Here is a 26,466-nt window from a genome sequence, read left to right on the forward strand (position 1 = left end):
AAAGGTGAAGGCGGCTGGGTTAGTTTCGTTTTGGGCTGTGTTTGCTGGGCTTACCTCAATTGTTGATGAGGCCGGCCCTTTGGATGTTAAAATGATTGGAATGCCCATCTAGGGTTAAGATCGGACGGTCCGGATTAAAAGTTTAGAGGGTACTTTTGTCATCTTAAATGTCGGGACTGCTTGGGATCGATGGTGAGGGGATTGTAGGGCAGACAGGAGGCCATGCCGCCTCTGAGATAGAGATGGAGAGAGAAGGGGAGAGAGACGGAGACAGCGAGAGAGAGAAAGGGATTTTAGGGATTTGCAAATCCTTCCCCTTCACACAGAACCTCTGCAAATCAGTCGGCCCAACCCCTCAACGCTCATTTCCAGATCCCCTTCATACTGCAAATCAATTCCTTCGCCTTTAGTGCCACCACACTGCAAATGAATTCTCTTCATATCCTCACGAATGTGGCTTCTCTGGTTTTCGTTTTTATTTTTTTATGGAAGGTATGAGATTTCTTTAATGTTTTGCTTGGTTTATGATTTTTTTGTGGATGGACTAGTTGGGGGCTATGGGTCTCTTCAAATTTGGATAGTCTAAGGTTTCTGACGAGTTTTCTGTTTGTGGTTTTGGTTTTTAGGGATTGCACTAGGAAAAGGGCTGGAGACGATTTCAAATCGTAAAAAGGTATACTTCGTTAGCATTCGATATTTAGTTAGCAATTTTATTCTGGTTTATTGTGTTTTTTTAAATTTTTTGTTCAACTGTAATTTCTTGGTTCGGAAGCTAAAGATTGAAATCTTAAGTTTCAGATTTGATAGCTTATGCTTGCTTAGGTTTTTCTGATTGAATTGAGAGATTGAAGATTTATAGATGGGGAAAGTGTCTCCAAAAGAGAGGAATTTGAAGAACCTGAAACAGAAGAAGCGATGGGGTTCTGGTTGAATGGAATTTCTCAAATGCCTTAGCAGTCACAGTCATTGCCTCGGTTGTATGGATAGTGTATGAATTATGGTTTTATTGGTCAGTATACAAATGTGCGAAAATTGGTATTCATTTAATGGGTCAATTCATCTTTAATATGGATCTGAATATCTTAAATCTTATATGCTTGGGTATCATGTTGTTGAACTCTGGAATACGACTATGCTTTACTATAGCATTTTCTCAAGGGAAAAAAGTTCCTTATTTTTTTTGGTTTTCTTGGCCACCAAATGAGGAATATTTCATTTTCTTTATTTGTGTTTGTAGTGATGTAATTCAGGTTCTGTTTATTGTGATTTTAATTTAAATGCGTTACTTTGTCTATTTTTTTTTTTTTTTGTGCCTTTGATTTGTTTACCAATTTTTGGGACAACTCATGAGCACCATAAGTGTGATACAAAAGTTTCTTGAGTTGGGAAATTTCTTTTTGCCATAATCAGTTTTAGATAAGAATCATTTTGTCATGATTTGGAGCGAGATGCCCGGTGTTCAGAGTTTTTAATGGAAAGAGGGGTAAAGATTGTTTGGCAATATGATTTTGTGCACGGGAAACTCTGTAATTGTCACAATTGGTACAGTTGCATCTTGAATTTACTACAAAATCTAATCTGTATCTTGCGGGAAATGGTAGATAGGCCATTTCCGGAATGACATGAAATTAGTTAGATATGGCTTAAAAACAGGGGATACTTATAGTCTCATAAATCTATTTCAGTCGAAGAATGTATTTTGGCAAGGGGACCTTTGAGCTGATAACGTGAAGAACCAAATTGTCTTACAGCATGCTTCTCATTTATTTTAAAAATGTATTGGATTCTATAAATATTTTAGCGATTGACTATAGATAAGGCAGTTGTATTGCCACTTTAAGATAAGGCAGTTGTATTTTTCAAAATGAATTATCTTATGCACATACAAAGTAAACTATGTGAAATGGACTAAAGTATAATCCAGGACTTTTACCTCCGTATAGAACTTGGCTATATGCGAGAATGGTTTGTTTAAGCACATTTTAAGTTATATTATGTTTTCTATTTTTTTTTAAACTTATCTCCTGTCTTTTAGTATCAGAACCGTCTATCTGTACATGATCGTTTCTTCATTGCTTCATTGTAGTTGAGAATGTTATGCAAGAAAGCAAAGGAAATTCTAATGGGAGAAAGCGAAGATTTTGGTTTCTTTAGTCTATTATTATTTTTGCATTACAGTACATATTTCACTGTTATTTCATTTTGTATGGGGAAAAAAGCGTTATTATTACTTATCATTATTTATTTGCATGTACTTACAACTGATATTCAAGGGGAATTTCACGACCTTCCAGAGCTTTTTCGAATTGGAGGGAAGGTATCAGATCTTAAATTCCAAATCCGCAGGTGAATTGGCCCTTGCCATTACCTGGAAACGACTCCTCTCACTCCCAAGAGATAAATTCAGGTATTGCATGTTGGATTTGAGTTCATTTTAAGGTTAATCAAAGGTAATCCTAACATTTGTGTTTTTCCGGTGAGTTTCAGAAATCTGACAGGTAATTTCTGGTTAAATGGCAATCAAATGTCATCCTAAGTGTCGTCATCCTTCTTAAGTGTCATCATCCTTCTTGGTACAAGGCCACAGCTCAACCGCACACCACCCTTCTGCTCTTGCTGGTGAGGTAACATCACTGTTTAATCTGGGGGAATTTGTGATGTGGTTATTAATCTGCTTTTTGATTTATTTACTATTAAAATGTGTATGTTGCTTAGATTTATGTTGGTTTCGATACGAAAACTAATTTGTTCTCCTAAGTAATGGCCTATTAAATTGGGAACACATTTTGTCCAAATGAAACTATGCTTGCACAAATTTAGTCCCAGTCGTATTATTCTTCTTGGCTTTTTGTTTCAAGGATCAATGACGGTACCCGTCGTTCTACTCATAAATCCTTCCCTCATGTGGTGAATTGGATTTTGGAAGTGAAGTTATTGGCCATGAAGATTTAATACGTAGTTTGAATGATCGAAGGTTTGGTTTTGATGGTTGGAATGTTCTACTGAAAATTATAGACTCAACCAAATAATAGTTTATAAGAAATTAACACATATACAAGACCATTATAAAAGAAAAATAAACAAAGCTGAAATCATTGCAATAACTATAATAATTGGTTTTGTCATTTATATATGGTATTCCTTGATAATTTATTTATAACTTTGTTGTTGTGTCATAAAAATGAACTATAATATATTTATATTCTTTTGAATGCCTTGCAACGAAACTCACCAATGAGTTACAAACCGTGAAGGAAATAGCAGAAGAAAGATTACTGCCTGAAGCCTATCCTACTACACCCTTGAAATATAATGCAAATGAGGTACCCTAATATACTTTTTTTAGATACATTTTCTCACGCAACCCTTTTCTATGTGAATGTGCACTTTCCTAGGAAATTTACGTAGTTTTCTATTATTGGATGCATTTGGTTATATAAATGTTTAAGATTTATTGTCTGAAAAAGAAAGGGTAGTGGACCATAAATTGGCATGTCAATTGGAAACTGAGGAGTCTGATGCAACCAAACAAATCTGTCTACATTACTTCTAAAAATTTGTAATGTTAATGATTGCTACAAAGTAAATTGTTCAAAATCATATATCACTTTTAATTTTGGGCCAACATACTTGAATAGAAAGACATTTTCAAGCTTATTGTTAAATGAAAATGTTCTGTTTCTTATGCTTATTAGGAAAAAAAAATTATGTTTCATTCTGAGTTCATGTTTTTTCCCACTATGTCTAGAAGCATAAATTTAATGGTTTACAGAAACTTTTAATTGTTCCATCCTAAATATCTTCCTTTATTCTTGATGCCATGCTACTTGCTTGACCTTTTCTTGCATCAGTTGTGTCACCTAAAATTAAAATGAAATGAAATAGTTTCCCTACATGCTTAATGTTGTGAATGCTGGTGATGTTAGAAATTTAGTGATTGTTGCTCTCTATAATATATCCGTGCTCATGTGTTTTACAGATGCGCAGTTCAAAAAAACTGGTTGCTGCTTGGATGATAGGTGTATAATTTCATTAAAAAAAAATTGTTTTGGTTGCTGGTGATGGTTTATCTGTATTTGATTGGTAATTTCTACATTTGATTATTTAATAATATTTTGAACTTCCATTTCTGTTGTTAGAAGATAACGTCTCCATCTCGATTCTGCATGATCAAAATGTATGTTGGGTGAAGCTGCGATTAGAAACAATGGTGAGTGAAATTTAAGTCTTCATTTGACAATAAAAAAACTTTGATTCAGATATCTATATTTGTTGTTTTATTCTATTGACAATTCGTTGTTTGATTGGTTTTGTTGCTTTCCTCCACTTTTTAACTCATATTTGTTAATCTACCTATTTTATTTGGGTGATAAGTTCACTCTTTTAATCTTTAGCTAAAGGAAGATATAGGGTGTGGTTTTGTTAATGGCGGTGGATGACTTGGATGAAAGTATGTATCTTGGGGATTTTTTTTGCTTGCAGTTGTTTAGGCCAACACTGAAGAAGTTTTGTGGAATGAGATTCTTATACCAAATTGTTTATCCATTTATGGCAGGTAATAAACGTGGTCCAACCAGTAGCTGATAAAATGTCATTGTATATATGCTTTTGTCGATTTTTGCTACGATAATGAGGGAATCTAGAAGATCGAGGCCAATCGATCTGAGTCTGAGGTTTGTACTACTCTATCCCTTTCTTTCTCTCTTTCTGTGAATTTCTTGAAATTGGCGACGCACGTTCTGATTCTTGCTGTGTTTGGGACTGGAGAAAGCTCTAGATTAGCTTTGATCGCTTGAATTTTTTCTTATTTAGTTTAGCACAGCCGGACTACATAATCCTACCATTGGGCTATTTCTAGGAACGTTTTTGTTTACTTTTGTTAGTTTGTTGACAGTTTGGTACGTCTATCATATTGATGAAACTAAATTGTGAGTTAATTATGGTTTAGGTTGTTGAATTTTTAATTCGGAATTCCCTTTGGGAACTGTCACAAGTGATGTGTCTGCCATGGCTACAGGAATCAAAAGCGAGTGAAAGTTAAAGCTTCTCTCCAAACATTCATCGCCAGTAATTCCAACCAGAGCCAGGTATATCTCTCCTCTTGCTTTATCTCTACGATGTTCTTGAAGGATGATTTTGTGAAAACATGTTCATTTGAATAACATCTATAGCATGCATTTAACAATTAAAAGGGGGAATCATGCTTGCATGCATTCAAAAACAAAACATTACCCATGAAATTCAAAGCCTAGTAGATTGGTGAACCAAGAGTCAACTCAAAACAAAGTGAGTTGAGATTTATACCTTTGTAGATTCCTCTTTGCATAAGCAAAGGCTAATCACCCAAAGAGAGGGCCTTCATTCTTTGCTTCTTAGATCCATGGATTTGGATGGAAGAATATGGTTCTCCAAGTTCCCAAAATTGAGAACCTCTAAGTCTCCACACCAAGGTAAGATTGATGAAGAAATGAGTGACCTTGGAGGAGTAGGATTGCTAGATAATCCCTCCAAGGGGGCCGGCCTCCTAGAGAGAAAAGGAGAGACATGTTCTCTCCAATTTTCTCCAAAAGAACCCTTAATGAATTTTAGGCTATAAAGTTCTTTATATAATCACTTCTTTAAATGACCTAAAGAACCAAAAACCCTAATTCAACATACATGGCCGGCCATATAAGGGATATGGGCTTTTGGACCTTTGTGAATCTTTATTCATTAAATTGTCATACAACTTAAGTCAATAGGCTTGACGTTCGAAGCCCATTGGGCCTTAAGGTCCAAAATTATCCCGAGGTCTTTAACGAACTTATTCGTTTGATTAATTAACATATTAATTAATCTTTGCCATAAATAATTAAACCATTTAATTATTCTTACTCATCTCCATTGTTTCTTCAATCTCCACCTTACACGGTGTATGATCCATTAGGTTCCTTTTAGCGAGGCAGTGGGCGATTAAAACTCTTTAAAATCGATTGTGAATTGAAACTTACTTTCAATTCTCCCTTTAGTGTTTATACATGTTTAGGGCTTCCACAAACCAAGAGTGACACCTAGCAGCATATCATGGTTACCCAAGCTAATCAGAAGAGGTAGAGAACCTATTCAGTTTAGGATTACAAATGCAATACGGTCTTTCTCTAATACAATACTCTTGACCACATTGTTTGGTTTGATAGTTTATTCATGTCTACTATCCAATGTGATTTGTGTGCTTATATGATTACCTTGAATGTGATTTGGAACGACTTTTCTAAATCTTATTCATACTCTGGCCAGAGATTCTAAATCATATCATAGAGTATTCTCCCCCAAACGGTTTGAAGGTTAGAGATCCCTTGTTGCGCATTCACTTGCCTCCATAGCTAAGTGGCTTAACCCCAACGATGCCGTGGACACCCGCGGATGGGGTGACTTTGACATAATCAAAGATCAAGGACTTAACCACCAGACAAACGTGATGCCTCAGGTCAAAGGACTACTTTGCATTATCCCAACCGTGAGTTCTCATGTGACATGAATATGAGAACTCTTCGTTGATTGTGTTCAGTGAATTCATTCTCTATTGAGCACCTACGTACTTGTCTTGATGTCACACACACCAATGACTCGAGACTAGTCACTCTCCCTGAGAGAATACACAACACGTACTGATCTTAACAGACTGTCAATGCCCAATTGGCAATCCTATGATCAGGAACGTTTATGATGTGTCTACGAAAGAATGGTCTCATGAATCTAACTTCTTTAGATCGCATTCTCCCAATCACATATTCCTTGGACTTATCGTTTAAGCATATAACATTTATATGAGACGGCTCAAACAATAATCTTTGCCCTTGATATTAAACTAGATTAGTTTAACATGTGAAATGTCCGTAAAGTATCATCATATGATTGGTTTTAAGGCACATTTCCAACAATCTCCCACTTGCACTAGAGCCAATCAGCTTGGTCATCAGTGATGATACCTCTTATGTAGTCATTTCATAAATGACTGAATAGTAGGCCTAGACAATGGATATCTATATGTTATCCATAGAAGCAACATTGAGAATAACGACGTCACCATTATACATGATTCTCAATCATGTTGTTCAGTCTCTCATATGAGTTCGGATCTTGATGAGACCTTGATTCCCTGGCTTGAGCTATCGCCTCATTAGTGTCATAGTGTCAGTACACTAGATACACTTTCTGGTTGGAACCGAATAGAGAGTTCATAAATGAACTTTCCCATCCAAACAACATTGTTGTAAGCTTCTATATGGCAATATATTTTGCATTCATAATGGAACACACTAAAGTCATTACTTTTAATGTTTCCATCCAAATATCTCTTTAGTCATAATAAAGAGATATCTGATTATCTCTTCATTCATAATGAAGAAACATCCAATGATGGATTAGATTCATAATCTAATACATTTACGCTTCCTTTACGTTACTCTAATTCTTCCTCATTCTTTGAGGAATCTATCCTTTAGTATTTCTTAAATACTTAAGGACTCACTTGACAGTTGCCATGGTTCTGATCCTGGGCTTGTACTGATATCGTCTTGTACCGTTCTAGGTACATCTCATATCAATGTTTTTCATACAATATGAAATACATAAATCCCCTTTATGCATACGCATAAAGGATTCTATTTACGCATTATTTCTTTGGGAGTCAAAGAGTACGTTCTCTTTGAAAAGAGCAACTTCTTAGTCTCACTAGAGTTGTCCTTTTGATTTGAAGTTCATCATCATATGAGAAATTTCCTATCATCTTTTGTCTATATTTAGGGCTTGATATAATCCAATTATATCCTAAAATCTATCAATATAGATTTCCATCCCATGTATATAGACTATATCTCCCATATACATTCTATCTTCATATAATGTTTTAAAGTCATAACTTTAATGAAGAAGTATTCTTTTCATTTCCAAAATTAATATATCATATATATATTTAAATTTTAGGAACATGATTAACTCCCACTAATCTTTTGTAAACCTAGTAAACAAAAGATTCATTTACATCTTTATGAGAAATCAAACGATTTGATCATTTTCTCATAAGATGCTTATAGCTCCCACTAGCTTGCTTAGATTCATGATGGTTGGATCTCTACAACTTATATGTCTTGTGATTCATAGTTTTAGACATATATTATTAAGACCATCTTAATAATGGTTTTGGAAACCCATATTATGTCCAAACATTGAATCACCATTTAGTTGTAGCTAGCTATCTTCGAATTAATTGAAACCAAGACTACGTCAAAATTGGTTTCTTCAAAGTCAACCATCCTTTTGATTGTAGTTACCTTAAGCTACCAATTAGCTTATGAAGGTTTCATTATTTCGGGTCAAATGGTACTTTACCATTTCCTTGAGTATATATCATATATATACACTCAATGTAGTCATAAGGATTTTCATTCTTATTTCTTTCGAATTTAAGAGGTGCAACTCTATGATATAGTCATAAAGTTCAAACCATTCAACTGAGACGGTTTATAAATCCTTCTCGACTACCTTGGAGCTTTTGGTATAGGAACTAGGTTGTTATATTTGTTGATTACTTTCTTGTCTCTCAAAGAACCCATTCTTTGAGTTCTATATCTCGTTCATTTGCTTTTAGGCAAATCACATTGTAGGATTACAATGAACTACCCAATCAAAACAACATTTGTAAATTGGTTTATAGAAGCGATATCCAAAAGTTAATTTAAGGATATCCCACAAGATTGTTATCAAACAAATATTGCTTATTAGCTCACAACACCAAATCTTAACATGATTAAGATTTGTCTTTCTTTCCAACTACATCTTATGGAGTCATGAAAAATTTGGAAGATCTTCTAATTGACAATCATATTGTCTTAGAAGTATATATCCTATATATGGGTAATTGATAATATCCAATGAACTAAATCTTATTCAAGTTCGTTATTCTCCTTATGGAGAAATCCATTATCATATGATGCTTCTTTCCTTGATATCTTTCAAGAAAACTATTCTAAAGTGTTACCATTCCTTGGATCAAATCTAAGGATGTAAATACTTTAGACGTCTTACTCATCAACTTACATTTCTTGAATTCTTTGAAACCTTTTGCAAAGTATTCGGATTTGTGTTTATTCAAAATAAACTATAGTCCAACCGAGAGTGATCTTCGGTGAATGTCATACAACATGAGTAGTATTATGTTTGTGGACAAGTGCCACTAACATCTAAGTGAATTAACCTCAACAAATTTGTGATTCTTTCTTCTTTCCAAAAGAATAAAGATTCGAACATTTCGCCTCTATACAATTTTAACATGAAGGTATTGGATCCGGATCTAACGATCCAAAGCATCCATCTTTCACCAACTCGTAACTTATGTTTTAGATGTATCACAATTTAGTTGGGATTAGTCACTACCTTGCAACCTTTTGGGTTTTAAGCATCATTATATTCTAAACAGTTAACACTACCATATCATCTCTACTATAGAGACAATCAATTAGATTACTATAATCCAATCATTGATTAATAAAGAACAATGTTTTGTCAAACAAAACATTCATCCATCTCTACTATAGTGACGGAATTAAATTCCTTAAAATTGGAATGTAAAGACAATCTTTGGTTTTTCCAATTTCTTTGGTAGTTCATATGAGGAAGTAAGTACTATCTGCCTTCGCAGAGATCTATATTTTATTCACGTTCCGAATGTGAAGCACCTTTTTCTTCTCTCATATATCTTCTACTTCTTATTAGTCACACTTTTACAACGATTGTAAAACATAGTTGCTAATACGGAATCAAGTATTCAAGTAGAAGAACCAACTGTTTTGAACTATTCAAGAACAATTTACAACACCTTCGAAAGGTGTGTTCTTGACACTTGCAAGACATTTCTTGCAAATACCCCTTCCAATGTCCATCATTTCATAAAGAAAGTTTGTTCCCTTGGAGTTAATTTTATCTTCTTCATTTGACTTTCACCTTTGACTACAATAGTCATGGTCCCTAAACTCCCACTATCTCTCTTGAAACTTATTTCAATTGTGTTATACACATCAAACATTTTGGAGAGCATGTGGTTATTGTTCACTACATAGTTTACAATAAACTTAGTGAACCATTAGGATAGGGACATAAAGGTGAAGTCCTAGCTTAGTTTCCGTCTCGTTAAGTGGTTTATCACTTCAACACTCAATGATTCAAAATCATCATAAGTCCATGTTGATGGACTATTTTTGTCAACCAACCATTATGTTCTAAACATAATTACAAACTTTCAAGAGTTGTACAAGGCAACTCTCATTTCTTCATACAACAATTTGTAAGTGAAGAATCATGGCACATTAAGTGTCCATGCCTTTGTGCTTTCTTCTAAAGTTCCTTGTTCATGTAACAAAGAAACAAGCACTAATGTTTGCATTGATTAAGGGTTGTTCAAAGCAACTCTTATTTCTTCATACAACAAATTGTAATTGAAGAATTATGACATTAAAAGTGTTGTCCTCTTTATGATAGACTTTATCTAACATGTTCTTCCAATGATACATTATCAATAGGAAGATTGTGAGGATGAGACTACTTAGGTACTTCTACAATCCATTTAAGACAATCTTTGGGATTGTTGTACCAAGTCCGGAAACTAAAGCATTCGGCTTTTATTTGTCAAGTGTGGGATAGCGTTTGCAAATATATTGGTAAACAAATACATAACGAATATAAATTGATTGATTTTAAGCCATTTGATCCGGGTCTTTAAATCAAATAGCACCACCCACTATTTTTGGCAAATTCCATATCCCTCATTGGAATTCGAGAGTTTTAGATGAAACTCTTAGTAGGGTATGGGAGACTCACTACTACCAAGCCCACCTCACAATGATATGATGTTGGCTAGCATTAATAATAATGAGAGAGTACGCTTACTCATTTGCATCACTTGCAAGTACCCATCTTATTTGGCCTCTAGAGAATGTCACCTCACAATGATATGATGTTGGCACCATTGCACTTAGTTAAGTCATTCCCACCATGCTTAGTTCGTGAAGGGGTTCAAGAATAGCCTCACGATGATACGATGTCGGCCATCCTCGTTGCCTACACTCACCTCATCAAGTATGTATATAGACTCCTCCTGAGTATAAGCATGCACTTTGCACTCCCCCATGATAGGGTGAAGGCGGTGTACAAGTCATAAACGATTGGAGCCTACCACGGTGGAAGGCCACGAAAGACTGTTCAAAGCACTCTCACGCTTATCAACTTAATAATGGTTTGGTTGAGGGTTTTAGGTCTCATCACATATAAACATACATTTTAATCTCTATTAAAACAATTTTGGTCCTATTACAACTATTGGTCCATTTGATTGTTTTAGTTGTATATAATACTCCCACTATGCTTATAAAATGTTTTTAAAGCAAGAGTATATGATACTACTAACATAACCTTTGCATTCATTTGATGGACTATATAGTTGCCTTAGGGCCTTAGGATGACTATGAACCTTTGTTTAGATTCAACACGAGCCTTGTGTTGAATCTCGGTCTAGGGATAGTGATTGATTTTAGTTACGCGTTTAATCACATTAAGGCGTGTTGTCTTAGGGGCGTTGGACCCAACTACTTCATTTTCATGCATATCAAATAAAGCAAGAAAGAAGTACTTCAAAGTAAAGGTGAGCTTATGCTCATTACAACATTTGCATAAATCAAATTACTTTAAAGTAAAGAAGAGCTTAAGCTCTTTTACAACATTTGATCAAATCAAATTACAACCAAAATCTAATCTACACATTCCCATGGTTCAAACAAATTTGAAACGGCCTATCACATAGCTCAATTATCGTAGGCTTAGGTTCATAATCACCCTTTAATTAATTAAAACTTTAACTAATTAACACTTTAACTAATTAATTTGAATGCAACATTTTCATTTGGTTTTTGTATCCATAAAATTGATTTAAATGGAGCTAAATGAAATGAAAATCCAATTCTCATTTAAAGAGACAAAACAATTTTGTTCTCTACCTAATTTGGGCCAATATGCAATAACCACAACTTATTTGGGCCATAAAGCAATTAACCTCAACTTTTGGGCTATATTGCAAAACTTTTGGGGTCACTTTGTAAAAACACAAAAGTCCACTACTTCATGTAATTACAACTAGAACCCAAAATTTTAATAATGCAAAAACTTCATTAAAGGAGCAAAACAATTTGTCCTTTAGCGTTTTTGGACCTAAACGTAAAAACGTAAACTTTTGGGCCAAAGTGCAAATACACAAAAGTATCAAAACTTTATGTAATTGCATAAAAGCCCCAAAAGTACTCCCACTTGAGGGAGGGCCGGTTTTGGATAGGAGAAATGAGTGATGTGTGTGTTGATTGCTAAGTTAGACATAAAGCATGCAAGTGGTGCATGACATAAATGTCATGCAAGTGGTGTGTGTGAAAGGGAATTAATCCTTACACACCCATCACCATTTCTTACACCTTTTAAACAAATATCTAACACAATTAAACATTTGAAAAACATAAAACATAAACTTTATGAAATAAATCAAAACTTTGAATCAAAACACAAAACTTTTTGTTCTTGGCAAAAATGTCAAGAACAATGAAGAACATTCATGAAAAACTCAAAAATTTTCATGAACATTTTTCACCCAAAAACATCTCAAAACCATTCAAACTTTAGGAAAATAACATATAACCAAACTAGGGTACATAGGGGTTCCAAAAGTCACTTTAAAACACTTTTAACAAGTCAAACAAGAACCCAAAAATCCACCCTTTGGATTTGGCCGAATTTCCCCAAAATCATGGCACCAAATTTTAGCTCCAATATTCATGCTCATAAGAACTACATCTACAACATTTGAGATGGCAAATTTTCTAGCAAAATTTACATTCAAAGAAGCAAGAATAAAGCTTGTAACAATTACAACTTTTAAATCACAAACTATGAACCACAAAACCCAAAAGGATTCACCAACTACTAGACCTAGGCTCTGATACCACTTGAAGGATGATTTTGTGAAAACATGTTCATTTGAATAACATCTATAGCATGCATTTAACAATTTAAAGGCGGAATCATGCTTGCATGCATTCAAAAACAAAACATTACCCATGAAATTCAAAGCCTAGTAGATTGGTGAACCAAGAGTCAACTCAAAACAAAGTGAGTTGAGATTTATATCTTTGTAGATTCCTCTTTGCATAAGCAAAGGCTAATCACCCAAAGAGAGGGTCTTCATTCCTTGCTTCTTAGATCCATGGATTTGGATGGAAGAATATGGTTCTCCAAGTTCCCAAAATTGAGAACCTCTAAGTCTCCACACCAAGGTAAGATTGATGAAGAAATGAGTGACCTTGGAGGAGTAGGATTGCTAGATAATCCCTCCAAGGGGGCCGGCCTCCTAGAGAGAAAAGGAGAGACATGTTCTCTCTAATTTTCTCCAAAAGAACCCTTAATGAATTTTAGGCTATAAAGTTCTTTATATAGTCACTTCTTTAAATGACCTAAAGAACCAAAAACCCTAATTCAACATACATGGCCGGCCATATAAGGGATATGGGCTTTTGGACCTTTGTGAATCTTTATTCATTAAATTGTCATACAACTTAAGTCAATGGGTTTGACGTTCGAAGCCCATTGGGGCTTAAGGTCCAAAATTATCCCGAGGTCTTTAACGAACTTATTCGTTTGATTAATTAACATATTAATTAATCCTTGCCATAAATAATTAAACCATTTAATTATTCTTACTCATCTCCATTGTTTCTTCAATCTCCACCTTACACGGTGTACGATCCATTAGGTTCCTTTTAGCGAGGCAATGGGCGATTAAAACTCTTTAAAATCGATTGTGAATTGAAACTTACTTTCAATTCTTCCTTTAGTGTTTATACACGTTTAAGGCTTCCACAAACCAAGAGTGACACCTAGCAGCATATCATGGTTACCCAAGCTAATCAGAAGAGGTAGATAACCTATTCAGTTTAGGATTACAAATGCAATACGGTCTTTCTTTAATACAATACTCTTGACCACATTGTTTGGTTTGATAGTTTATTCATGTCTACTATCCAATGTGATTCGTGTGCTTATATGATTACCTTGAATGTGATTTGGAACGACTTTTCTAAATCTCATTCATACTCTGGCCAGAGATTCTAAATCATATCATAGAGTATTCTCCCCCAAACGGTTTGAAGGTTAGAGATCCCTTGTTGCGCATTCACTTGCCTCCATAGCTAAGTGGCTTAACCCCAACGATGCCGTGGACACCCGCGGATGGGGTGACTTTGACATAATCAAAGATCAAGGACTTAACCACAAGACAAACGTGATGCCTCAGGTCAAAGGACTACTTTGCATTATCCCAACCGTGAGTTCTCATGTGACATGAATATGAGAACTCTTCGTTGATCATGTTCAGTGAACTCATTCTCTATTGAGCACCTACGTACTTGTCTTGATGTCACACACACCAATGACTCGAGACTAGTCACTCTCCCTGAGAGAATACACAGCACGTACTGATCTTAACGGACTGTCAATGCCCAATTGGCAATCCTATGATCAGGAACGTTTAGGATGTGTCTACGAAAGAATGGTCTCATGAATCTAACTTCTTTAGATCGCATTCTCCCAATCACATATTCCTTGGACTTATCGTTTAAGCATATAACATTTATATGAGACGGCTCAAACAATAATCTTTGCCCTTGATATTAAACTAGATTAGTTTAACATGTGAAATGTCCGTAAAGTATCATCATATGATTGGTTTTAGGGCACATTTCCAACAGTTCTATCCCAATTTCTCTCAAACAGTAGGGTTTTGGTTTGCTTTCTTGGATTAGATTTGTATATATTCCATTGCATCTCAGTTTTCTCTGATTTAATGGCATAATCTGGCTCTTGGTATTCTAACTTTGCTTTCTTTGCATCAAAATTGTATCTGGCTCTTGGTTTGCTTTATCTAATTTTTTTTATTTCTATAATTAGATAAATTAAGGAAATTTTTTCTATTAGTATATGAGTATTCGATTCTGATATATCATTTTCCTCCATTTGACGTGATTTTGGATTACTAAGACTTAGGTTTGCTTTATGTGTTTTCGTTGAAAAAAGGCTTTTAGCTGAGTAATTTACTAATTTGGTTTTGATTATCAGCTATAAGAGGATGGGGGGTTTAATTTGTAATTATATTGATGCGGCTAAATTTTTTAGGTTTTACAGATTTTTCCAGTTCAGGATGATAAAAATTTAGGGCTTTGATTTGTTGATGCGATTTCCACCTACTCTGAATTCAAATAGAAATGCAAGGATATATTAGACTTATAGGGTGTGTTTGTTGTACCGGATTGTCTCGGACTGGACTAGCTGCAGGGACTAAGCTGGACTGGCTTAGACTAGACTAAGCTGGACTAGCTTAGTGAAACGTTTGGTGCAGTGTCAGACTAAAAATAAGGATAATGAAATAGTTATCAATGTTCGAAAGAAATGGGGGCTTTTGAGCTCTCAACGTCAAAAGAAACTCAACTAATTTTCAGACATTGCAACCACAGTTGGAATCAAACATGCATCCATAACCCACAATCTATGGCAAATAAAATTACGATTCTTCGTCAGTTTTCTCAACAACCAAACAACTTGTAAAATATCCATTGAAGAACAGCACAATCAACATTTCCAAATCTTTATCTTCAATGTAAGAACAACATAAATTCGAAGAATAAATGTAAAACAAAAAATGACCAAAACAAAAGAACCGATCTATATCACCAATTATTCAAATCCAGAAAACCCAATTGAACCCAATTAAAAATAAACCCAAACAATCCAATTTTCCAGCAGATCTTTTAAACTAGACAAATTGTTAAAATCCCAGATGACAAGTTCACTGCTTGGATCCCAAAGATCAAAAGAGAGAGTAGTGCTTGGAAAAACCCAAATTGATCCAATTTCTCTAGCAGATCTTTGCAATCCGTTTTTGCCTTCAAACCTCTGTCTTCGAACCTCAACTTTCAAACCTAGCCTTCGGTCGTCAACCCCAGCTCTCAGCCGATCGTAATATCAAGTAAACTTTCTCCTTTCTAATTGATCCACGGATCGAGCCCGACCCATCAGTGGTGGTAAATAGATTTTGGGATTCAGGTGGTGGTTTGGGTTGGCGGTGCACAGAGATATAGCAAGGGAAGATCCATGCGGGGAGAGAGTGGGAGGATTTGACGGCGAGGTCGTCCAGTAGGAAGAGAACGCGACTCGAGTAGACAAAGTAGACGAAGCAAAGAGCGGTCTTAGCAGTTCGCTTCATTTTGGGGGGACTATCTGAGACCCTCTAGCGAGGTCGATAGTCGGGACGAGTCCCACCTAGTCCCACTAAAGTTAGTCCTTGTGATTAACAAACACAACACTACACTAACTTTTAGTCTAGTCTAGTCTAGTGAAGGTTAGTGAAGCCAAACAAACACACCCATAGTGTTTGCTTATTGTAGATGTTGTATTTCTGTAGTGCACTAATATTTGTTTTAAAAAAATTAATTAGTTTTTCCTCCTCGGTGTTTGCTAAGGTGCTTCTCGAGTCGGCATTGGAACGTGCAGGTGATGAGGATTCAGGGGATGAGGAGGAAATGGCAAAGGATGAGGACCAAAACGTGTTCTCTGTTAGGATAATTGGTGCCCTGAATGCCAGAAAGTCTGCACTCACCACTCATTAATTATATGGTTTGTTCCTTTGGTATTTATGGTTTAAAGGTGTTTAATTTGATGGTGTTTTTGATAAATTGTTAGTTTAGTTATTGATTGTATTGAGTGTGGTTTATGCTTTTGGTATTAAGTAGTTTTTTTATATCCCTGAACTCTTTTTCAGATAGAGAAACGTGAGTTCTTCTAAGGTGTTTAAGTGAGTGTCAATCAGAGGGTATTTTGTTAGAATATCTATCCGAACAAAAAATTTCTTTGGAATGAAATAAATGAAACAACTTTTGAGACTCCCACATTTGAGATGTGTATAGGTTTTGAAAGTATAAAACCAAAAGTTACATTTTCATTCCTATTTACAGAAATACAACTTGCAGAATTAGTTAAATGTATCAAATGACTAGCGTGTGAATTTGTGTATAGTTAAAAATAATCTTATCCTTAAGGATTATTGATTGGGCAAATTTGGTTGAGTAAATTTAGGGTTATTGATTGGGCTAATTTGGTTGATTAATTGATCTGATTTGGATGGGTTTGAGGGTTAGTTTGTAGGAATGTTCCATTGGTGTTCTTTTTCTTCTACACAGTTACCAAAATCTCAAGTCCCCATTTGATCCTCGAGTACAACCTAATCATCTTTGCTGTAATACAATCATATTCTTGAGGTTTGGATTTTTTACACTCATGTTTCTACCCATTATATGTTTCTGCCCAATCATATTTGCTCATGTTTTCGCTGTTAGAAAATACATGCATGTTCTCTAAACTAAAATACACTTCTCAGATTGCTGTGATTATTGGATTGGATTTTCCTTATTTACCTTCATATAATGGTGGGTTTAAATTTTCAGGTGAAAGTTTTTACGCAACCTCATTGCTTGCAAAATTTTGTTCAGTCAACATTCAATGCCCTGCCATCAGATCAAGTTAAAGGTATGAATCACTGTCATACTATTTTCGTAACTTTTTATTCCCTTGTTGAACACAATGGAGTGAATTGTCTTCATTTGCATTCTTGCATTTGAACTTACGTATGTTCTTACTCATTTGTAAGCTTTTCATTAGTCATGAAATATGATACATTTTCTCTTTACAAACTGATGACATACAATTAGTTTCTTTTTGGTTGGGTTGAAATGATATTGATTGTGCTGTTATGAAGCTCCTTTTTATAGTTGAGTTGAAAATCATGTTAATAGAATCTTTTTTTTGGTTGGTCCGATCTGTAACAAATGAGATTGTTTTGTTTGAATCAAAATTTGATATTTTTTTGTGTGAAATTATAATGGAATCTCAAATTTGTCAGGTATATCTTAAGATTCTTCGTTGCATATTCACCTTACAACTTTTACATTGTCTCTTGATTGGATGGATTTTTATAATTTCCATGATCAACAGATGCATGAAGTAAGGAGGAAGCTACTACTCTTATGGAGCTTCTTTGGCATGGTAAGTTGAAGTTGCAAATCATTTTTTTCGTTCATGGAATTCATTATCTTTCTATATTGGCAATTAGCAGTGTCTGACAATTGGTAAAGTGTGTTCATTTTTCTGCTTAACTTATCTTAAGAATATTTGCATCTTAATACTTATTTTAATTATGTTAATTTGTCCCCTTTTCCATAGAACTTTGTGAAATGTGAATGTAGGTTATTCTCAATCCTCAGATAGTGATTATTTAACTTCTCCAAACTTGGCTACTCAGCTTAATGTATGCTTGGATTTTAAAGGGGCACCGTATTTATGAGTTGTACGATTCTAGGGAGATAAAGAGAGGGGATTGAGAGGTCATGCTAAGGAGAGTATTTACTTGCCATTGACGAATATACTTCATACAATAGCAATGTGATGATGTATGGCATGCTTTAACTAAGGGATGTTTTTGTGTAGTAAGAAAACCATATAGTCACATTTTTGTATTTTTTTTTTTTTTTTTTTGGATTTGGTAACCTGAAATTTTATGTGTGAACTATATGTTTCTTAAAGAAACAGAACTTTTTTGGAAACCATCTCTTTCTAATCCAAGACGTTCAGTTTCTTCTCTGTACAATGTGTTTATATGCCAACTCACTTGAATGTATATAAAAAAACTGTTTATTCATAATTGTGTTGAATTTATTCATCCAATTACACTTGAAACAACAGGTTCCCGCAACAACGCACGGGCATATTTTCTCGTTGTATCTGAAGAGAAGGTTCATATTGACTTGAAATAAATTCCTATTAATTTGTATTTGTATCTCCGGCTAGATATACATGCACAAAATAAGTACAATTGCTATTCTTGCAATTTTCCGGCCACCAATTATACGAGTTCTCGACCAAAGAAAACAAAGACGGCGAAAGACCATGTTGCTCTGTTCAGTTATGGGAAGAGGGAGAGGAAGGAGATACACCAGGATCTCAAATACCTTTTTAATCAGAAAACATGAAAACACAGAGTGGAGTTTAGCCACTGTCACTGAACCAATTTTCTCATATCAAATGGACCACAGAATTTAGAACTTGAAGCCGAAATATTGGATATTTAGATAAATTTTGTGGATACGATCTCGTTCTTGTATTGTTGGAGCAAAAATATAACTTAACATGAACCCTAAATCACATGTTAATCTATATGAGTAGAAGAGTTACCTGTTGAAGACATGGTGGTTGTAAAAGAACTCTTCTACTCATTCAGAGACCTTTATTTTCTAATGGTGATAGACCCCGAAAGTAGAACACTTTCTCTATGAGCAGGGAATTCATTTACACGATGCGATGTAGCCAACTTCCATCTACCGTGGAGGGTTGGTTGTTCACCCGCTGCACCAAATCCCAACCGTGTATGGAGTGGCTTTAGAAGCAAGTTGAATATATTTCCTCAATTATAGGATGTTGGTTTTACACGTATTCAACCTCTAATGATTTGCATCACCAACATATTACTTCTCCTTATCACAACTAGTTGAGTCCACATAGGATTCTTACATGTATATCTATACTACTATTGATTTATATGCCTGCAAGTTTAATTCGTGATTTCTGAATTCTCTTTTTCAGGTTTTTAGAATTCCACAACGACTCCCATCATATTTTGTGCTTCAATCCGACAGAAGACGAAATGCAGAGAATGCAAATTGTTAACGATTGACGAACAAATTAAGAATTGTGCAGCTTTCTTAATGAACAAAAGAATTGTATTAAGACAGCCTTCATATTCACTTCGTCAATCGAATCGACCGCCTTATGTCAGGTAATAATTCGTGTTTCTACCCTAATTCACAGAAGAAATGTCCCAAGAAGTCTACCCTCCTCTTCCCTAGGGTACTAGTATAGTGTACATGCATGCAGGTGAATCATATCGTCATATCCTTACAAAGAAAATACTGAGCTCGGGCCCATTATTCCCCTCAGGACTCAACATGTACAAAGTTTCCGAGTCTTTTGAGCCAACAACACGTTCGAAGAGGGCCCGCATATACGCCATTTCGCCATCCGGACCCTCTACCTCAGACTTCCCGGGCAACACACCTGCGCCCATAGTCACTGCCTTGAGAAGTTCCATAACGTTCAAGTCCTCCTCTGTGGCCTCCCTCTTCATTCCATACCCTGTCTTCTTCCCATTGCAGTATATGGTCCACACCGGCTCGTCAATAAGCCTCGTCTTCTCCTTGTCCGCTCTCTTTTCGCATTCCAACGCGATTCTGACCATCCCTGACCCCATCTCCTTCTGCAGCACATTTGTCTGCATGGCCAGCTCCACCACTAGGCTCGGAAGACACCTAGGGGTTTCTTGTACCGAAAGAGACACACGTCCCTTTCGGTACCCAAACAGCGTGCCACTGACCCGAGTGCCAGAGGAGATGGCCCGGCTAGAGTCGAGCCTGCCCATCGGGAGTGAGGGCATCTTGCAGGTGGGGGTGATGATGGGGAAGGATCGGAATACAGAGCGAAAGACGCGGAAGACTTTGGTTTTGCTTTTCTTTTTATGGCATGGTTCGAGAAGGGAGGATTGCTGGCGGGGAAGTGGCGGTGGTGGCGGGACTGTAGATGACGAGGATATTGTTGTGGCTGCTGCCGTCGTCTGATGGTCTTGTGATATTGGAGATTTCGGCTCCCCCATTAATGGCTTTGCTGACGGACCAGGAATGGGAGAATGCCATGAGAGAGAGACACAGAAGAGAGAGAGAAACAAAGCGTACTAGCTAGATTAGACGGGGAGGAGAGAGAGAGGGCTGGGGTGAGGAGTGCAGAGAGAGAGAGAGAGAGGCTGAGTCTAGTCGTTATGGTTGTTATGGGATTTGCGGTTTTGGTTGTGTTTGCTAAGCTTAAATTCCGGACGTTGACCACATCTCTATTTAGCCTTTACTATTTAGTATTTTACCTTGTAGTACTCTCGAGGAGGACCTTATAAACGTGTATATCAAGTTTCATTTAATCTATGAGTAACGCTACTTTTATTTTACTTCCTTCGATCAATTCTTATCACTTCTTCTTTTATATAATTCTGTTGTAGGCCTATTTGACTGAACTGTATAAAGGGTAGAGAGGGAGAGGGGCCGGTGGCAACCGAGAGAGAAGAGAGATATGTAATTGTAAGATGTGTGTTGTATCACCTCTTTATCCCTTTATTTATACTAGTAGGATAGGTAGAATCCTTACCCTAATAGGATTACATTTCTAATAGGAATTCATTTCTAATACAAGATACTCTAGATACAATAGGATTTACACAATCATATTCATAATCCAATAAGACTGCAACACTCCCCCTTGAGTGTGTAAATACTCAAACAAAACGTCGCATTAGATCTTCAGCAGATGAGGTAGAATAGTTGATGAAGTTGTCGGTACAACAGATGAATGCGAGTCTCAAATATAAGAAAGTAAGTATGCATGGGTAGTAAAACTCACAAAACCTCACTATGGTAAAACCCAAGGCATGGGGAAAACCCATAGACTAAGGAGAAAAGTGAGAAGTATGCATAATGTCTAAAACAAACGTCAAACAGGATGAAAGTAGTGAACTCAATGGAGTATGATCATCCCAAGATGGGTGCCTCATCAAAACCTCATTAGGTAGGAAAAACCCAGTAGGAAAAATGCTCTTAATCGTAGGAAAAAGACCACGTGAGTATGCTTCAAGATACTTCCCCTGAGTTAGACATAACTTCTAAATAAGAGAACTACAAGCAATTCAACTTAGATAATTTACGCATATTGATTCCTTGGATGAGCTTTTGAAAAGTAGACTTGGGCAATGACTTGGTCAAGAGATCGGCCAGGTTGTCCTGGGAATGGATTTGCTTGACTTAAATGTTTTGATGTTGTTGTTGCTGGTGAGAATAAAAGAACTTTGGCGCTATGCGCTTGGTGTTGTCTCCCTTGATGTATCCCTTCTTTAACTGCTCGATACATGCTACATTGTCCTCAAAGATCGTCGTAGGAAGGTTAACAATGGAAGTAAGACCACTAGTGCTTCGAATATGTTCCATAATTGCTTTCAACCAAAAGCACTCTCGCGAGGCTTCATGCAAGGTGAGAATCTCAGCATGGTTCAAAGAAGTCGCAACTAGCATTTGCTTGGTAGACCTCCAAGCAGTGGCGGATCCAAGAGATAATATTAAGGGGGTCAGTAAGAATAGTGCGCACATTGCGCAAATTTTTTTATACCAGAAATAACATGCATATCGCCATTTCATCGAGTCTTGGTAGGCCTTAAGTCATTTGGAAATGCATACTACACACCTGTTAATGTATGCAAGGGGCAGCACCCAAGGTATTCATGGACATTCATCGGGTTTTGGTAAGCCTGAAGTCGGTTGGAGGGCATGTATGAAACCAACTCTAATCTTCAAAAGGGCGGCACTCAAGGTATCCATGGACATTCATTGAAGTTCGGAGGGTCAGCACCTAAGGTATCTATGGACGTTCATCGAAGTTTGGGGGGTCAGCTGACCATTCTTGCCCCTTAATGGATCCTCCAGTTCCTCCAAGATATAGCGGTGTCTCCAACGGTAAAGACATAGCCCATTTGAGAACGTGCCTTATGTGGGTCAGACAGATAATCAGCATCCGCGTAACCAATAAGGCAAGAATCAACCCGAGGATCGAAGGGGGTGGCGGCTCCTCTCGAGGATTCATGGGTATAGAACAAGCCCAAATTTGTCGTACCCTTGAGGTAGCAGAAAATTTCTTTAACACCATTCTAGTGTCTGTGTGTAAGCATGTTGCTGTATCTAGCTAAAAGATTAACAGCGAATGAGATGTCGGGTCTAGTGCATTGAGCGAAGTACAACAAAGCACCAATTGCACTTAGGTATGGAACTTCAGGCTCTAAAGTCTCTTCCTCGTCCTCATTTGGACGGAAAGGATCTCGTTTAGCATCTAGAGTCCGAACGACTATAGGAGTACTTGAAGGCTTCGCTTTATCCTCATTAAAACCTTGTAACACCTTTTAGGTGTAGTTTGATTGATGTACTTGGATTCTATCTAAACAATGCTCGATCTCTAGGCCGAGACAATATCGAGTTTTCCTAAGATCTTTCATCTCAAATTCCGGTTTCAAGTGAACGGCAATTTCCTTAAGCTCTGTGGGAGTTCCGATGAGGTTCATGTCGTCAACATAAACTGCAACGATAGCAAATCCGGAATGTGACTTCTTAATGAACACTCATAGTCTGTTGTGCAGCCGCCCTACCCTCGAGGATGGTTCGACCTTCCAAGGTGGTGTTACAGCGTACGTTAAGTACGTCCATCCTTGTAGGTGCGTTTGCAGTGGGTATATGTGATCTCGTCAACTTTTCTAGATCAATAAAAGCATCTGGTATGCTTTGAGCAATGCTCTGAAGATCTAGAATGCGTCGCACTTCAGTTTCAAATTAAGGGGTGCGGGGATTTAAATGAGACATAATGGGATTAATCCACGATAATTCGCGGTGTTCTACATGAATGTTAGTGATCTTATCTCCCCTAAGGACGGGAAGACTATCTCATCGAAGTGACAATCCGCAAAATGTACGGTAAAGAGATCTCCTGTCAAGGGCTCTAAGTAGCCAATAATGGATGGAGAATCATAACTGACATAGATTTCCATTTTTCTCTGAAGACCCATTTTGGTACGTAGTGGTGGCGCTATTGGTACATAGATTGTGCACCCAAACACATGTAAATGCGAAACATCAGGCTCGTATCCAGTAACCAACTGTAACGGTGAATAAGGTTGGGTAGCAGTGGGCCTCAAGCGGACCAATATAGCTACGTGTAATATTGCATGGCCCCAGACAGATACCGGCAAGTTGGTTCTCATAACCAAAGTCTGAGCTATTATTTGAAGGCATTTTATGAAAAACTTTTACCAGGCCGTTTTGGGTGTGAACAGTGGGTACAAGATGTTCAATATCAATCCCAACAGACATGCAATAATCGTCAAAGGTCTATGACATAAACTCTTCAGCATTATCCAGTCGAATCGACTTAATCGGATAATCAGGGTAGTGAGCCCTAAGCTTAATAATTTGTGCTAGGAGTTTCGCAAATGTAGCACTACGTGGGGATAATAAGCAGACATGTGACCATCGCGTCGATGCATCAACAAACACTATGAAATATCTAAATGGTCCGTTTGATAGGTCCACAAATATCCCCTTGAATCATCTGAAGAAAGTTAAGGGTGTCGTGAATAATCTTTGTAATTGAGGGTTGAATGTTCAAGTTCCCTAGGGAACATGCTTTGCAAAGCAGATGGCCGAGATAAGATTTCAAGTGATGCCTATGAGATACTTTGAGGATATGGCGCATCATATATCGTCAGAGGTGTCTCATTCGATCATGCCAAAGCAAGAGAGTGTCATGGAACCCAGCCATAGGGTCGGCCACATGGTATGTCTCGAGGGCTCGAATGGTTGTTATGTACAACCCACTAGGGAGACGTTCCAGCTTTTTGTGAATACGCTTCCGGCCATATTCATAAGAAGTGATACAAAGAAATTCAGAACCATTCTCTTAAGTGGTTTCAACATGATATTGATTATCTCGAATATCTCTCAAACTCAGCAACGTTCTTCCGGAATGTGGAGAATAGAGTGCCTCTTTAATGGTTAATCCAGTACCATTGGACAATATTATATGTGTCTTTCCGTATCCTTCTATCAGGTTGGATGGGCCTGAGAGGATTGTCAGAGGTGTATTCTTAGGTACGAAGTTAGTAAAATAGTGTTTTTCATGCAATATGGTGTGGGTAGTTGCACTATCAATCAGACAACTAACTTCCCCACTAGTCATACCTAGAAATAAATTAATCGAATCAGTCACATGCATAAATATAATTCAATTCATTCAATTAATCAATTCGAGAAATAATATCCATAAAATAATTATCCATAATTCAAAACAAAACCAAAACCAAACAAATAATTCCAAAGGCTTAAAAAACAATTATCCAAAAATTAAACCATAAACCTAAGAATTTAGGGGGGAGAGGGGGGAGGGGGTTGGCCACTAAGGGTATAAAAACACCTTAACATGTCTTCAGAAAAATAAAACTTTATTCTTCCATAGAAGCGGATGCCTCCTTAAAACCTGAAACCTCCGGAGTTGTAATAGCATCTTTGGGATGTTCCACATGCACAAAGTTAGTCTCACGACGGGAATGATACTTGGCAATAGCCTCGAGGTTAGCTCATTATACGCGTGACCAATATCATTTGATCCATAGCAGTAGCACATGTCCATTTCAATGGAATCCGATTGAACGATTGTTTTTCCCTTATTCTTGAAGTTTAGGGCCAAGGGCAAGGGGTTGGCACTTCTGGGTCAAATGTCCTCCCTTGGATGGGCCTCAGTTCGGTGGACCTTGGACCTATGGTGGGCCTTGCTGCCCATTACCATGGCCACGATGGGGTTTCCGTCGGTTATGGTTGCTAGAATTGGTCCTATACACTTCAGGCGGAGCGTTCGAGCTAGTAGGTTGAGCTTGATGATTTTCATCAAAAGATGAGCGAGAAGTAGAACAGAAATCAAATCCAAAAATTTGGTGAACTTCTGTGCCCTATATTGTTACTGTCGAAAAATATTGGTGGCATTGAAGGTCGAATAGGTCTTCTCTAGGAGATCCTATTCGGTTAAGTCCTCTTTATAGAACTTAAGCAGTGATCAGATTCTACAAACTTTAGAGTTGTATTAATTCACAGATTTAAAGTCTTGGAAGCGTAAATGGTGCCAGTCATTCTTACTTCAGGCAAGTAAATGTCTTTCTGGTGATCGAAACGATCCGCCAGATCAAGCCAGAGGGTACGTGGATCCTCCTCTGTGAGGTACTCGATCTGCAATGCATCGTGGATGTGTCTGTGGATGAAGCGGTAGCTTTCTGAGCTTCATCGACGGGTTCATCGTCGATTAGTTCATCGATAGAAGCTCTAAGACTCTTTGCAGTAAGATGGAGCTTCACTTCTTGAACCCACTTCAAGTAGTTTCTTCCATAGACTTCCAGAGCGGTGAAATCGAGCTTGTTCAAGTTCGATGTGTCCCTAAACAAAGGGTACAGTAAAACATAGTTAGTCATATGGGAATCCATAGACATACATTGTAGAACATTCGGGTTTTATAGATATGTATCGATTTAATTTAAGTATGAAAGCTAAGGGTTTCATGTGGTAAGTTTTGAATGAAAACTTCTGGTTTCAAAGACACTAAATTCGAAACTATAGGTTCAATTTAGTTATGAATGTTCAATTCATATATAGGGGTACCTACAAGAACACAGAATACAAT

At 36.9% G+C, this 26,466-nt stretch overlaps 1 protein-coding gene and 2 long non-coding RNA genes across 8 annotated transcripts; 2 read left to right on the top strand and 1 right to left on the bottom strand.

Moving 5' to 3' along the window:
* Positions 1-573: 573 nt before the first annotated feature.
* On the top strand, positions 574-3,729 carry LOC126591864 (uncharacterized). The gene is made up of 4 exons (XR_007612535.1): positions 574-673; positions 799-2,407; positions 2,488-2,624; positions 3,265-3,729. It is a non-coding gene; the product is annotated as an uncharacterized LOC126591864 (long non-coding RNA).
* A 199-nt stretch (positions 3,730-3,928) lies between these two features.
* LOC126591863 (uncharacterized) lies at positions 3,929-18,848 on the top strand. 6 transcript variants are annotated; one of them, XR_007612531.1, is made up of 6 exons: positions 3,929-4,083; positions 4,556-4,673; positions 5,018-5,087; positions 16,584-16,737; positions 17,565-17,646; positions 18,020-18,320. It is a non-coding gene; the product is annotated as an uncharacterized LOC126591863 (long non-coding RNA). The 6 variants fall into 6 exon arrangements; XR_007612534.1 differs by lacking the exon at positions 3,929-4,083 and adding an exon at positions 18,363-18,848 and having other exon boundaries at positions 4,096-4,673; positions 18,020-18,162; XR_007612533.1 differs by lacking the exon at positions 3,929-4,083 and having other exon boundaries at positions 4,092-4,673; positions 4,949-5,087; positions 16,559-16,737.
* A 1,006-nt stretch (positions 18,849-19,854) lies between these two features.
* Positions 19,855-20,961, bottom strand: LOC126591861 (protein MIZU-KUSSEI 1-like). The gene has a single exon (XM_050257567.1). It carries the CDS (start codon positions 20,816-20,818, stop codon positions 20,060-20,062), a length of 759 nt encoding a protein of 252 aa, XP_050113524.1. The 5' UTR covers positions 20,819-20,961; the 3' UTR covers positions 19,855-20,059.
* Positions 20,962-26,466: the final 5,505 nt, after the last annotated feature.

The sequence above is a fragment of the Malus sylvestris genome, chromosome 12, assembly GCF_916048215.2.
Source record: "Malus sylvestris chromosome 12, drMalSylv7.2, whole genome shotgun sequence".
Lineage (NCBI taxonomy): Eukaryota > Viridiplantae > Streptophyta > Magnoliopsida > Rosales > Rosaceae > Malus > Malus sylvestris.